Source organism: Lingula anatina, chromosome 4 (genome assembly GCF_051362555.1).
Source record: "Lingula anatina isolate TDL-2025a chromosome 4, LinAna3.0, whole genome shotgun sequence".
NCBI classification, from domain to species: domain Eukaryota; kingdom Metazoa; phylum Brachiopoda; class Lingulata; order Lingulida; family Lingulidae; genus Lingula; species Lingula anatina.
In genome coordinates, this window is record NC_141770.1 from 29,922,867 (window position 1) to 29,937,196 (window position 14,330).

The window sequence follows — 14,330 nt, forward strand, 5'->3', positions numbered from 1 at the left end:
AATTAGTTACAAAAATTGCTAATTGTTATAGCAAGTCACAATATATAAAACAAAGAAATTGCATTAATTAGTTACTTCATAGCATGACAGTTTTACTGATCATGAATTTTTTTCTCTTGCAGCTAAAACTGAAGCCAGAGTCTAACATCTGAGCCATTTGTCCACAGATTTATGTCCATACAGCTCTGTGCAATAGTGGCCGTGCCATGCATGGTGCACAGTTTATGGTGCTCACAAAGATGAAAATGAACTCATTCTGTATCTCTCCATATCTGAATATAAGCAATATTACTGCTGTACTGTATGTACCATACATGTAGATCACCAAAGAGATATTGAAGTGTGCAGCATAGTTTAAATTGACAAAAACTGCAACTTTGTCATTTTGGTAAACTTTCAAACTTGAATACAAATGAGAGGATGTAATCATATTGACTCTATCTGAAACTGTGACAATTAGCTATGTTATTTGTCTGTACATTTTTAGTAAAGTCATTACGCAAGCCCCTCCCTGATGATGCACTTTTGACAACATTTGTTCCAGACCAATCTGAAGTTAATGAAGTAGATATAATCAGTATATTTATTAGGTATATGTATATATGTACATGTAAAATCTGTAGAACTGTTTGATGAAAACTATACTCACTATCCGACTGTGAAACCTTCTGTAACTAGCTAAACATGCAGATTACAAGTTTGGGGGCTTATTAGAAGCACCCCATACTGGGACATTCCAAACTTTGAATTTATTTTTATATTATGTGAATTGTTTCCTTCATATGGTGGAAACTTAACTGTGATATAAAAATTGAGGATGCATTCCATGCCAAGTATATGAGAGGTGGACCATTGTACTGTAGACATAATGTCCAGGTTAGTTAGCACATTGTTACTCCGTCCAAAGTATACAGGTTGTTACATATACAAGGTTATTTCACATACGATTACATCGTACTTGTATAGCTTTTTATCTCATGTTCAGCATATATTATGTCATTCATTCATAAAGAAACAAGTTATGCAAATGAAAGCAATCATCATGTGTCTTCCCAGCAATGAATGGTCACCAGGACGGTTCAGATTGCTTTGTGTTTACTATGCAACATTTTTATTCCAGAACATTTATTATTTACATATCATTTAATGTATTAGTAGTTTTACCTCAAAAAAGGGCTTGGTAAGCAATGTACATTTCATACCGTGTAGGTTATATGGCATATGTAAGTTTATTTTACTACAAATTGGAAACTTGTATTGTTACATTTTCTACAAGCAGTAAAGCATTTTTGCATTCATTTCATACTCACCAGCATTGTAGATTATTTCATACTTAAAACTTAGAACATACTATTGCTCGTATTTTTATTATGCTAGTATACATTAGCCACTTTTATGATATCATAATAGTTTACATATGTAGAAGGCCTTTATTCAAGAATTTAACAATTGATAGATTACTATTTATTGATAATAATGTTGTAAGTTTTGCTGTTACAAAGACTTTCATAAAATGTTAAGTCTAGAATGTAAATATTTTATGTGTAGATACTAAAGAAATAAATTATTTTTACATTAATAAAAAACAAGTAAAATTGTGGTTGTGTTCAAAGTACATTGATTTGAAATTAAAAAAAAACTAATCACCATAATTCCTTGCTGGTAAATTTTATTAAAAAAGAGTAACCAAACTACAGGATCAGAGAGGCGATACCGCCTCCGGATATTGTACCACCAGCTGGAGTAAGCGCATTCAAATGGAAAACCCCCCAAAAAAGGGACACCACCACCAGTCTTGTGCTTAACAAGCTGTATAAAATACAATCGACAAAAGTTCTCAAAATATGCAACAAAAAAAAAAAAAAAAAAATGGTACAATCAAGCAGATTTTTGAACTGACCTGTATTTTCCTAACATTGATCACTCCTGTGATTCTCTAGACAATAGACCTATTGGTTTTCCTTGAAATGTGTTGTCAGTGTTGCATATATGCTGACAAAAGAAAAAAACTAGGGGCAACACTGGGCATATCTCTGCTAGTTTTGAAGATATGAGGGACAGGAAAATATGCAAAGCTCTGTTCATGGTGAAAAAGTAGGTCAAAGGTCAATTTCAATGTCAAAGATTGCCAGTATATGATTTCCTATTTAACTTTTATAGTAACTATGGGTGTATCTCTGCCAGTTTTTGGGATATAAGGGATAGAAAATTTGCAAAGATCAGTTTATGGTGAAAGTAAGGTCAAAGGTTAATTTCAGGGTCTCAGTTAGATTGCCAGTATATGAATTCCTATTCATGTTCAATAGTAACTATGGGTGTATCTTTACCAGTTTTTGAGATATGAAGATCAGAAAATTTGCAAAGTGCAGTTTATGGTAAACAGTAGGTCAAAGGTCAAATTTAAGGTCACAGATTGCCAGTATGTGATTTCCCATTTAACTTAAGTAGTAACTATGGACCTATCTCTGTCAGTTTTGGAGATAAAAGGGAAGGAAAATTTGCAAAGTTCATTTCATGGTGAAAAGTAGGTCAAAGGTTAATTTTAAGGTCACAGATTGCCAGTATATGACTTCCTATTCAAGTTTAATAGGAACTATATGCATATCTTTGCCAGTTTTGGAGATATAAAGATCAGAAAATTTGCAAAGTGCAGTTTATCATGAAAAAAAGGTCATAGGTCAATTTCAAGGTAACAGTTAGATTACCAGTATATGACTTCCTATTCACTTTCAAAAGTAACTATGGACCTATCTCTGCCAGTTTTGGAGTTAAAAGGGAAAGAAATTTGCAAAGTTCAGTTCATGATAAAAAGTAGGTCAAAGGTCTATTTAAAGGCCACACTAAGATTGTCAGTATATGACATACTAAACAAGTTTAATAGTAACTACACTGTATGGGTGTATCTATGCCAGTTTTGAAGATATAAAGGAATCCTTGCAAAGTGCAGTTCATGGTGAAAAGTAGGTCAAAGGTTAATTATAAAGTCACAGTTAGATTGCTAATATATGACTTCCTATTCAAATTCAATAGTAACTATGGACGTATCTTTGCCAGTTTTGAAAGTATAAGCATTAAAAAATTGCAAAGTTCAGTTTATGGTGTAAAGTAGGTCAAAGGTCAATTTCAAGGTCACATTTAGATTGCCAGTATATGACTTCCTATTCAAGTTCAATAGTAACTATGGACCTATCTCTGCCAGTTTTGGAGAAAAAAGGGAACAAAATTTGCAAATTTCAATTCATGATTTTGAGATACGGGGCCATGGAATCGAGACGCACTTGCACGTGCGCAAGTGTCTCGATACCATGGCCCCGTTTCTCAAAATAGAATCGGTTATGGAATCGAGACACTAACGCCTGTGCGCAACATAGCGAACCTTTTGAGATACGGAGCCCAGACAGGTAACACCTTCCAATAATATTATAGGTTAGGTCTGTGTAGTTTCTGAATATCATCGCAAATAATTTTTTTTTTCGTTAAAAAAATTCTTTTTTTTTTAAATGTTGGCCCGTTTGACCTTGAAATAAAGGTCAAAGGTCAAATCCAAGGGCATATTTGAAATCTCCACATATGACTTTTGGTCAGCCGTCTGTAACAATTTTCCCATAATTCCTTTGGTATGGTAGATAATTAACATTTAATTTTGCCATTTTTGGACAAGGGTGCATTGCAATGAACACCACACCTAGACCCCAGCACCAACAAAGCCCAAATTTTACGTGGAACGAGTTGAGATTATAGGTGACCTAAATCCAAGAGATGGGTAAGCAGGCCCTTACCGTCTAGGAGGAGAAGCAGTAACGGTAACATGGCAGCGGAGCTGGCGGAACGATCCGGACAGGACTAAAACCATGTGTACCGCCATCGCCTACACTGGTGGTACAATTAACATCACATAGAAAAATACACAAAATTTGAAATTATCAAGAATAATGAAAACAATCTACAAGTACGTCATCAACCTGCTCACTAATACCTTCTTGGTGACTTGCATTGTAAAGTTAAAATTTAACAATAAATATTAATCTCAAGTCAAATCATGCAGAGAAAATGCAAATAAAAAGAATGTTATTCAATGTTATTCAATGGTCTCAGCCCTCATCTGATCACACACAGAATTAAAATAAAGAACTATCTTGGGAACATGCTGAACTTACATGTGCAAAACCGTGAAAATATTTACATTCACATCCCAGATAGTAATGCTGGAAGGTAATGGAAGTAAAATACCTTATAAAAGTAGGATCCATCACCCCGCTCCCCCCCCCCCCCCCCCCTTTCCTCCCTTCACCCACCAGGTGTCACCACAACTGTGACCTTGAAAAGTAGGTCAAGGTGATAACTGGGGAAAGTCTCACTAAATCCAAAGAAAAGTATTCCACATTTGGTGGTCATTTTATGTCTTATATGCCAGAGTTAAGACAACTACTAGCAACTGTCTGTAGTGTCTCAGGAGGCTGAGCTAGTTCCCTGTATTGTATACCTTGTATGCCAGAGTTAAGACAACTACTAGCAACTGTCTGTAGTGTCTCAGGAGGCTGAGCTAGTTCCCTGTATTGTATACCTTGTATGCCAGAGTTAAGACAACTACTAGCAACTGTCTGTAGTGTCTCAGGAGGCTGAGCTAGTTCCCTGTATTGTATACCTTGTATGCCAGAGTTAAGACAACTACTAGCAACTGTCTGTAGTGTCTCAGGAGGCTGAGCTAGTTCCCTGTATTGTATGTCTTATATGCCAGAGTTAAGACAACTACTAGCAACTGTCTAGTGTCTCAGGAGGCTGAGCTATTTCCCTGTATACCTGCCTGTAAAACTCTGAACAAACTGTGGACATCCTCAGTCTTCAGGCAGGAGGCAGCATTGTCCTCTACCCGCTTCTCCTCCACGGCAGTAGTGACCAGCTGCTCCAGAGAATGGTCAATATTGACTGTGTACGGGAGAAAATGTCCAACATCTTGAAAAGTAAACTCGTGCTCCTTCAGGAGTGCTGCCATGTGTTGTGGATTGCAGTCCAACTTTAACAAGGACTTCCAGTCTGAGGGATGAGGACAGTTCACATCAACATTCTCCAGTAGCACATCCTGATCTGTAAAATACAACACACATCAACTTTAACAAAGACTTCCAGTATGAGGGGTGAAGACAGTTCACAACAACCTTCTCCAGTAGCACATTCTGATCTGTAAAATACAAGACACATCAACTTTAACAAAGACTTCCAGTCTGAGGGGTGAGGACAGTTCACAACAACCCTCTCCAGTAGCACATTCTGATCTGTAAAATACAAGACACATCAACTTTAACAAAGAATTCCAGTCTGAGGGGTGAAGACAGTTCACAACAACCTTCTCCAGTAGCACATTCTGATCTGTAAAATACAAGACACATCAACTTTAACAAAGACTTCCAGTCTGAGGGGTGAAGACAGTTCACAACAACCTTCTCCAGTAGCACATCCTGATCTGTAAAATACAACACACATCAAATTTAACAAGGGCTTCCAGTGGCACATGTACCACTCTGTGAATACATGTACATCAAAATGCAATCCTTTGATCATACATCATATTCTTTTCTATTATCCGGATAAACAACAAGTGGAAATATACCAAACTTAAAGCAATTTCTAGAACTGCCCTGTATTTTGGAAATCTCTATATTTAAATTTAAGGGCCATTCCAATGTATTTTCCTGCCAAAATGAATCTTCCTAGGTTAAAGAGTAAATTTCCTTACAAAACACTGCTTGATCCGTTACCCTGCACTTGGATTGGATGTTTTGTTCCATTTTTAATTGAATGCTGTAGTTTAAAATGACTGGCCAGTCAAAGTCACATACAAGAAAATGGTGGGGTGTTTTGTATAGGGGCCCTGTACGGTGTATAACACAGTGGTTGCAAGCTGGTAATGGCTACCCAAGAAGGCTGAGAAGATAATAATGAAAGAAGGTATGCTTCAGATTAACTTTTATATTCAGGGTTTATTTGTTTGTAGAGTCTGAATTTGGAAATTTAAGAGGCTTTACATAACATGAATATGACAGTGGAGGATCTTCAAACAAATGGGAAGAACTATAAAAACAAGGCAGCAAAGCTGTCAAATGTACAGACAAAAAACAGAAAAAAAGCGCAGGAAATAGGATACTGTCAATTTTGATGCATTAATGTATTATGCTTACTGTAACTGCATAGCCAACATCAAATTCTAATTCTGCATAACATTGAATTAGGATGAAAGTAAAATGTGTAACAAGCATTAGACTGAGTTCCCATACCTAGATCAATCTAACAGGATCAATCCAACTCCAAGGGGTTTCTCACTAAATTGCTTTCAGTTTAAGCGGCTTAGGATTCTGGCATGCCAGTTTCAGTAGGCGTGACAGACAGCTAAGCCACTTACATTGATTGCAATTTAGCGAGAATTCCCTTGGAGATACATCGATCCACAGTTAGCGTGATAGGGTGTGGAAATAGTCCCTAAGGCTTGAGGCTGATAAGAGTTAAACTTTGGAAATGCCAGAATGAGATAAAGTGAAAATTTCTTAAACTCATTGCTTAAACTCAATTTAAAAAAAAAAAAAAAATATATATATATATATATATATATATATATATATATATATATATATATATATATATATATATATAATCATACTTGTAAGTTAAAAAAATACAGAAAGTGTTACAAAGTTACAGTACAGGGCTCCTGGTGGATGGGAGTGATAAGTCACATCTTGAAAATGCCAGTTTGAAAAATTAAAAATTAAAGAAAAAATTACAAAAATATTCCACTAAAGCTCAATTCAGTCTAGCTGCATAACCATGATATGAATCATCCAACTTCAGTTTAAACAGTGTAAACAAGTCACAGAAATATAATATATTTTGTTTTACCACAAAAAGGGCAGTCATAGCTATTATTCTGATATCTGAACTTGTCATCAGACCATGTGACCTCCATAGGTGGCTATACTTTGTAATAATTTCTTAAGAGATTTTAACAAAAAAAACTTTTTAGAAAAAAAATTATTTGCCAAAAAAGAACAGTTATTATCCCTTTAACTGTAAAGTCAAGTTGCAAATATTGCACAACAGGTAGTATCAATAAAAGTGAACTGTTACATACCCTTGGGAGTTATAAGTCCCACACTGAAAATGCCAGTAGGTAAAAGATAAAAATTTCAAAAATATATACAACAGAATAACATGGTCAATAAGATTCAGTTTCAGGACCATATGTGAGACTTCAAATTCACATAATGAAAATCCCTATATATGAAAAATGATGACAGTGCATAAAATAATATTACACAATGTTTAAAGACATAAAAACCAACACAACTGCTAATGTGGAAAAACAAAATACACAGCGCTTCTGGTGGATGACAGTTGAAAGTGTCATCTTGAAGATGCTAGTGTTTGAAAAAAAAATTAAAAGAAAATGTAAAATAAAACAACAAAAAATACCAATAAAGCTGCTATTCAAACTTTTAATCTAGCTGTACAATTACTAACATGATATGAATAACCCTATTGAGTTTGAGAATAATAAGGCACTGTTATTCATCTTAACATTAATGTAAGCGTTACACAAAATTTTTCTTTTGTAAACTTATTTTCAATATTAAATAACATTTACCTGCATAATAATAATCGATTCCTAATTATGTGACACAGTTAAGAGAGCTAAACCTATGGGACTTTACAATGAAATCTCAATGTGTGTTTATGTAATCTCATTTAATGGCCACTTGAAAATCAATTAAGCAAATTATTTTATAACCCTGAAATAACTTGAAAATCAATTAAGCAAATTACTTTACAACCCTGAATTAACTGCCTACTATCCATATACATTTATTGCACCAAATAGCACTCTACTGCATTGCTTTCAAAACAGAAAACAATTACAATGGTTTTCCAACACAAGCTGCACTTCAGTCTTTTCAGTAAGGTTGATTATCATAAGTAACATGGTTTTCCCTTAATCGCTATCCTGGCAGCAGTGTACAAAGTAGGGTTTTCTTCAACTTTCATGCAATATAACATAATACTTACCAGCAATAAACCATCAATTTTTTTATAAAAAAAAAATAAAAGTATCATGGATATTCAGAAAATGTGATACGGAAAGGTCTCCAAGGACATGGAAGTTCAGAGTCACACTTTCAAAATGCCAAAATGTTAACAAGAGATAACTGTACTGAAATGATTTTCTTTCCATTTTCAACACCTTTTTTACATAAAACAATAATCAATTTACTGTCATTTTTATATGATCAACTAGGAAAATTGTTGACATAGGAAAAATATAAATAGAACAATTTATAATGTCCAATTTGCTCCATTTGGAGATTCTGAACATAGTGAATGATTGAATCTGACAAACTGCAATGATGAGTTCCTTTCCATTTTTGATACTTTATTACACAATGCACTATAATAGGTTTACCGTCATTTTTATATAATCAACTAACAATATTGTTAAGAAGCAGAAAATGTTAAAACAACACTTTTACATATCCAATTAGTTCTGTAATGAGACTGTTAACATGCTTAAGAATTAAATCTGAAGAAAAACCACTTATATACAAAAAGGCTAATAACTTCATCAAAACTTAACTGATCAAGCTTATTTTCAAACTTGATCTGTATACTGGTCAGATTGATCACTCCTGTGAGTTGCAAGATAAAAGGCTGATTGGTTTTCCTTAAAATGCGTTATCAGTGTTGCATGTATGCTGAATAAAGGAAAAAAACAGCATTACTTTTGTTAAAATAGTCCAATCATGCCAATTTTCAAACTTGACCTGCGTATTATAAATATTCACCAGTTCTGTAAATTTCAATCCAAAAGGAAAAACATTTTTACACTTATCAAGTTATCGGTGTTACAAAAGTGCTGAAAAAATTGAAAAAAAAAAAAAAAAACAGGATAACTTCCATAAAAATTGCCCAATCTTGTTGATTTTCAAACTTGACCTGTGTATTATGAATATTCATTAGTTCTGTAAGTTTCAAGCCAAAAGAAAAAACAGTTTTCCACTTATTGTGTTATCAGTGCTGCATATATGCTGAAAAAAGTGAAAAAACAGCATAAATTCCCTAACAATGATCCAATCATGCTGATTTTCGAACTTGACCTGCCTATTATGAATATTCATCAGTTCTGCAAGTTTCAAGCCAAAAGGTTAATTGGTTTTCCACTTATCGTGTTATCGGTGCTGCATATATGCTGAAAAAAGTGAAAAATTAGCATAAATTCCCTAAAAATAACCCAATCATGCCGATTTTCAAACTTGACCTGCGTATTATGAATATTCATCAGTTCTGTAAGTTTCAAGCCAAAAGGTAAAATGGTTTTCCACTTATCATGTTATCGGTGCTGCATATATGCTGAAAAAAGTGAAAAAACAGCATAAATTCCCTAAAAATGACCCAATCATGCTGATTTTCGAACTTGACCTGTGTATTATGAATCTTCATCAGTTCTGTAAGTTTCAAGCCAAAAGGTAAAACGGTTTTCCACTTATTGTGTTATCGGTGCTGCATATATGCTGAAAAAAGTGAAAAAACAGCATAAATTCCCTAAAAGTGACCCGATCATGCTGATTTTCGAACTTGACCTGCGTATTATGAATATTCATCAGTTCTGTAAGTTTCAAGCCAAAAGGTAAAATGGTTTTCCATTTATCGTGTTATCGGTGCTGCATATATGCTAAACAAGATAGCACTGTTCTGAAATGGGTTTATTTCCATTTTTAACACTTTTTTTAACATAAAACAAAATAAACATTTTACTGCCATTTTTATATGACCAACTAAAAAAATTGATAAGATGGGAAAAGTATCAATAGAACAGTGTTAAATGTCCAATTTCCTCCATTCTGAGATTCTGAACATAGTGGATGATTGAATCTGACAAACTGCAATGATATGAGTTTATTTCCATTTTTGACACTTTATTACACAATACATGATAACAAGTTTACCATGTTTTTTACATAATCAACTAACAATGTTGTAAAGATGCAGGAAATATCAAACAAACACTTTTAGGCATCTTATTAGTTAAATAATGAGACTGTTAACATGCTTAAGAATTGAATCTGAGGAAATGTGAAAAAAACAGTATAACTTCTAAAATAATGGCCCGATTATGCTGATTTTCGAACTCAACCTGCGTTTTAGTAAGATTGACCACTCCTGTGAGTATAATTACAATTGGCCAATCCGTTTTTCTTATATTGTGTTATCAGTGTTGCATTTATATTGAAAATAGTGAAAAAACAGCATAAATTCCCTCAAAATAACCCAATCATGCCGATTTTCGAACTTGACCTGCATATTATGAATATTCATCAGTTCTGTAGGTTTCAAGTCAAAAGGTAAAATGGTTTTCCACTTATCGTGTTATCGATGCTGCATATATGCTGAAAAAAGTGAAAAAAACAGCATAAATTCCCTAAAAGTGACCCGATCATGCTGATTTTCGAACTTGACCTGCGTATTATGAATATTCATCAGTTCTGTAAGTTTCAAGTCAAAAGGTAAAATAGTTTTCCACTTATCGTGTTATCGGTGCTGCATATATGCTGAAAAAAGTGAAAAAACTGCATAAATTCCCTAAAAGTGACCCGATCATGCTGATTTTCGAACTTGACCTGCGTATTATGAATATTCATCAGTTCTGCAAGTTTCAAGTCAAAAGGTAAAATGGTTTTCCACTTATCGTGTTATCGGTAAAAGTGCACGGCGACGGCGACGGCGACGACGGCGACAGCGACGACGGCGACGGCGACGACAGACGCAGATGATGGCTATATGTACAGACACATCTGTGTCTGTACATAAAAATTCATGTTGTAATTCATCTGGTAACAGCCAGGTCTTCCTAGTCAAGCACCTGTCCTGTACAAACCTACCCTTTCCTCAACTACCTAACCGTAACACATCTGGTAACAGCCAGGGGCCCGTTTCACGAAGCAGTCGTTAGTTAGAATAACTAACTACTGAACTATCTCGCAAATAAGAAAACTTAAAGGGTGTTTCACGAAGCAGTCGTTAACTCATTGCTAAGTTCAGTCATAAAGTTTGAACGTTAGTTCTGCCGTTACTCACCATACTCTCGAAACAGTCTACCGGAAGTAGAACTCTTGCGTAAAAGTGTCACGAAAGCACTAACTCTCCAATTTTTGGTGGCTGGAAATGTATAAGAAAGTCTGCTTTGAGGTTGTCGTAAAGGATATCCACCACCTTTTTGCCGCTCTTTTTGTCACAGCTAGGCGCAACCTCTCGTAAATTGTATCATTGTGTGCATATTCTAATAGATTCTGCCTATCATGAAAATGTTGTAGTCTACTTGCGGTCTGGCAGTATGGATAGCAAGAAAGGTAGCCACCATATTGGATACAAAGACAAATGACAGACAACAGTAACTAAGCAACCTTTTTGTTTCATTCATTACGCATGCGTACGATGAAACTCTAGAGTGAGCGACTGGACTAACCAGGCATTAAATATCCAAGGTAACAATGACACAATAACGAGCGAGAGAACTAGCGACAGTTTCGTGAAACGGCACTCATAACTAGCGAGAGGCTAACTACCGATTGCTAACTAACTACTGCTTCGTGAAACGGGCCCCAGGTCTTCCTAGTCAGCTACCACATGTCCTTCACAAACTTACCCTTTGTCCTCAGCTACCTAACCCTAACACATCTGGTAACAGTCAGGTCTTCCTAGCCAGCTAGCACCTGTCCTGTACAAACTTTCCCCTGTCCTCAGCTACCTAACCCTAACACATCTGGTAACAGTCAGGTCTTCCTAGCCAGCTAGCACCTGTCCTGTACAAACCTACCCCTGTCCTCAGCTACCTAACCCTAACACATCTGGTAATAGCCAGGTCTTCCTAGCCAGCTACCACCTGTCCTGTACAAACCTACCCCTGTCCTCAGCTGCCTTGTAGTGATGGATTATCCTGCTGGCTCTATAAGGCCACTGCTCTGTGAACACCACCCAGGCCGTCAGTTTCCTGATCTTTTTCCTGGTGTCTTCCTCCATCAGATCTCTCAGCTCTGCTACATACAACTTTAACACTAGGTTCAGAATATTGGTGATACGTTTGATACTGCGGGGATTGCTGTTCAACCAGTGTAACATCTTTCCTGTCATTAGAGATTCCAGACTGATCTCCAGACAGTTCTGGTACTTCCTGGCATCTGCTCTATCCTGGGCTGGGAGGTTGCTGGGGCCAGCATCCGTCACATCTAGGGCTGCATCCTGTTCTTTCTTTTCAGGAGCAGTTTTCTTCTTCACAGTTCTTAGCTTTATATAGACTCCTTTCTTTGGCGAGCCAGAAATAGTTCCATCACTTCCCTGGCCCTGATATGTTTTAACTGACTTTTCGCCCTTTTTACCCTTTACCGTATTAATTGAATTTTTAACCTCCTTTTGAGAATGGACAATTTCTGTTTGTTCTTCTCTCTTAATTCTCTCCAGGTAGGAGGTGATTAGGTGTTTGGTATCTTCTGGGTTTGCTGGGGAGAGGCTAAAAGGAAGTGTTATGATCTTCTTCAAGTACTCATATCCACTAACATTAGCCTCAGTAAGCCTGTCCCCATAGGAATGTTCAATAGATTTCACAATGAGGCGTGGGTCAATGGCAAGGACAGAGATGAAGCTGGAGTTTGGATCTGAAAGCAAAATATTCACTGCCTCTAACATTTTCACAATCTTCTTTTCCTCACATCTATCCAGGTCATCCACAAAGATCACAAAGCGGTACATTTTCCCGTGGAGCCACTGCATGTAGTTGATCAGCTTGGTGACAACTTCCACCTCTTTTTTTACCCTGTACATAAATCCAAGCTCCTCGTCAAAATTTGCCCTGGTCATTCTGAGCTGAAGTCGTTGAATTCGACTTTTCTGTGACCTCCATACTGCCCTCATTAGACGGATGACAACCTTCAGTTTGTACAGTACTGTGAGGCTGACAAATGTCCCAAACACTGCCTCAATGACAATGTTTTTTTCAGTTGCCCCATATTTGCTGCTGCTGGTAGCAGAGAGAATCACCATGGTAACGCTTACTAACAGAAACCCAGTACAAAGCAAAGAGAAAAGAAAACTGGGCATGCAGCAAGTCTTTCTGAGGTGTAATTGTTCTGACCTGGGGTCTCTTTGGGCAGTGTCTCCTGTTACAGTGTCCGGCTGTCCTGCTTCCTCTCTCCTGTTTCCTCTCTGTTCTATCATGCTGTCTAAGAGGCTGTCTCTGGTAGTGTCTTCACTGAGGTCAGAGGTCAGCACATGGTGGTGGACCAGCCTGAAGCACCTGGTGGTCCAGAGACCAAAGCTTTGTTCTACCTGGTCACACAGGTGAGTGATGATACCTGCCCACAGGAAGTCACTGCCAGCATACTCCCACGCATTGAACTTCACCAGGATTATCTGAGGCTTCTGGGAAGGGGGAACGCTGGGGGTCAGGTTCCTGGGTGCAACAGTGAACAGCAGTATCAAGAACTGCTTTAAAGCTGTCCAGTTGTCTGAAAGTGACCAGTGACCACTGCCTCCATAGTGAACACAGGAGATTAGGAAAACAATGATGATCACTGCTATAAAGCTGAGATAGGTTAACAAAGGTATGTTGTCATCTGGTCTGAACTCTGGGGTACTGGCAGTGCTGTTAGAACTGGTGAGGTTTGCGGCAGGTCCAGGAAACAGCAAGTGCGTAGTGATCATGGCCGCCATTGTTCCTGCAGTTATCAGGCATGTTAGCACAAATGACAGGAAGAAAAAGATGCACACATTCTGGCGCTGGTCATGGCCTAGCTTGGAGCATGACGGGGTGACCTCTTCACTTCCTGCATCTGGGAAAGAAAGAATTTCAAATCAGATACAAAAACTGACCATCGAACATGACACATACTAACTCAACCTTGACCATGTTTTACTATCTCATCCTTATACCATATCTGACCATGTTTTACTATCTCATCCTTATACCATATCTGACCATGTTTTACTATCTCATCCTTATACCACGTCCAGTTATCTTAACAATTAATTAATATACTGATGGAGGTGAATGATTGAGTATCTTCAACTTAAATTATTATTGTTATTTTGACAGTACAAGCATTTAAAGGGTTTGCTTCATGCCGTCAGAATGGCCTGAACGGAACATATTCTTCAGAAAACATGCCCAACTAACGATATCTTTATCCAAATACACAAATTAAAAGCTCATTTTGTAAATTTTTGGCTTTAAAAAACGTCCTATTTGCTCGGCCTGGGAGTTAATGAGCTACGTGGTCACGTGGTCCAATGACGAC

General features: G+C 36.7%; 2 protein-coding genes across 5 annotated transcripts in view; one reads left to right on the plus strand and one right to left on the minus strand.

Annotated features, from left to right (window-relative positions):
* Nucleotides 1–1,598, plus strand: part of LOC106168022 (uncharacterized) — a 56,836-nt gene extending 55,238 nt beyond the window's left edge. Inside the window, exon 42 of the mRNA XM_087010606.1 lies at nucleotides 123–1,598. Coding sequence (XP_086866732.1) covers nucleotides 123–152 — 30 coding nt within the window. The 3' untranslated portion in view covers nucleotides 153–1,598. The remainder of the gene's footprint in view (nucleotides 1–122) is intronic.
* Nucleotides 1,207–14,330, minus strand: part of LOC106168040 (kinase D-interacting substrate of 220 kDa) — a 38,373-nt gene continuing 25,249 nt past the window's right edge. For 3 of the 4 annotated variants that reach the window (XM_087010608.1, XM_087010607.1, XM_087010609.1), the window contains 2 exons: nucleotides 11,943–13,865; nucleotides 1,207–5,085 (listed from right to left, as the gene is read on the minus strand). In XM_087010608.1, coding sequence (XP_086866734.1) covers nucleotides 4,772–5,085; nucleotides 11,943–13,865 — 2,237 coding nt within the window. In that variant the 3' untranslated portion in view covers nucleotides 1,207–4,771. Of the gene's footprint in view, nucleotides 5,086–5,138; nucleotides 5,462–11,942; nucleotides 13,866–14,330 lie in introns of those variants that run through there. The other variant, XM_087010610.1, reaches the window with a different exon arrangement.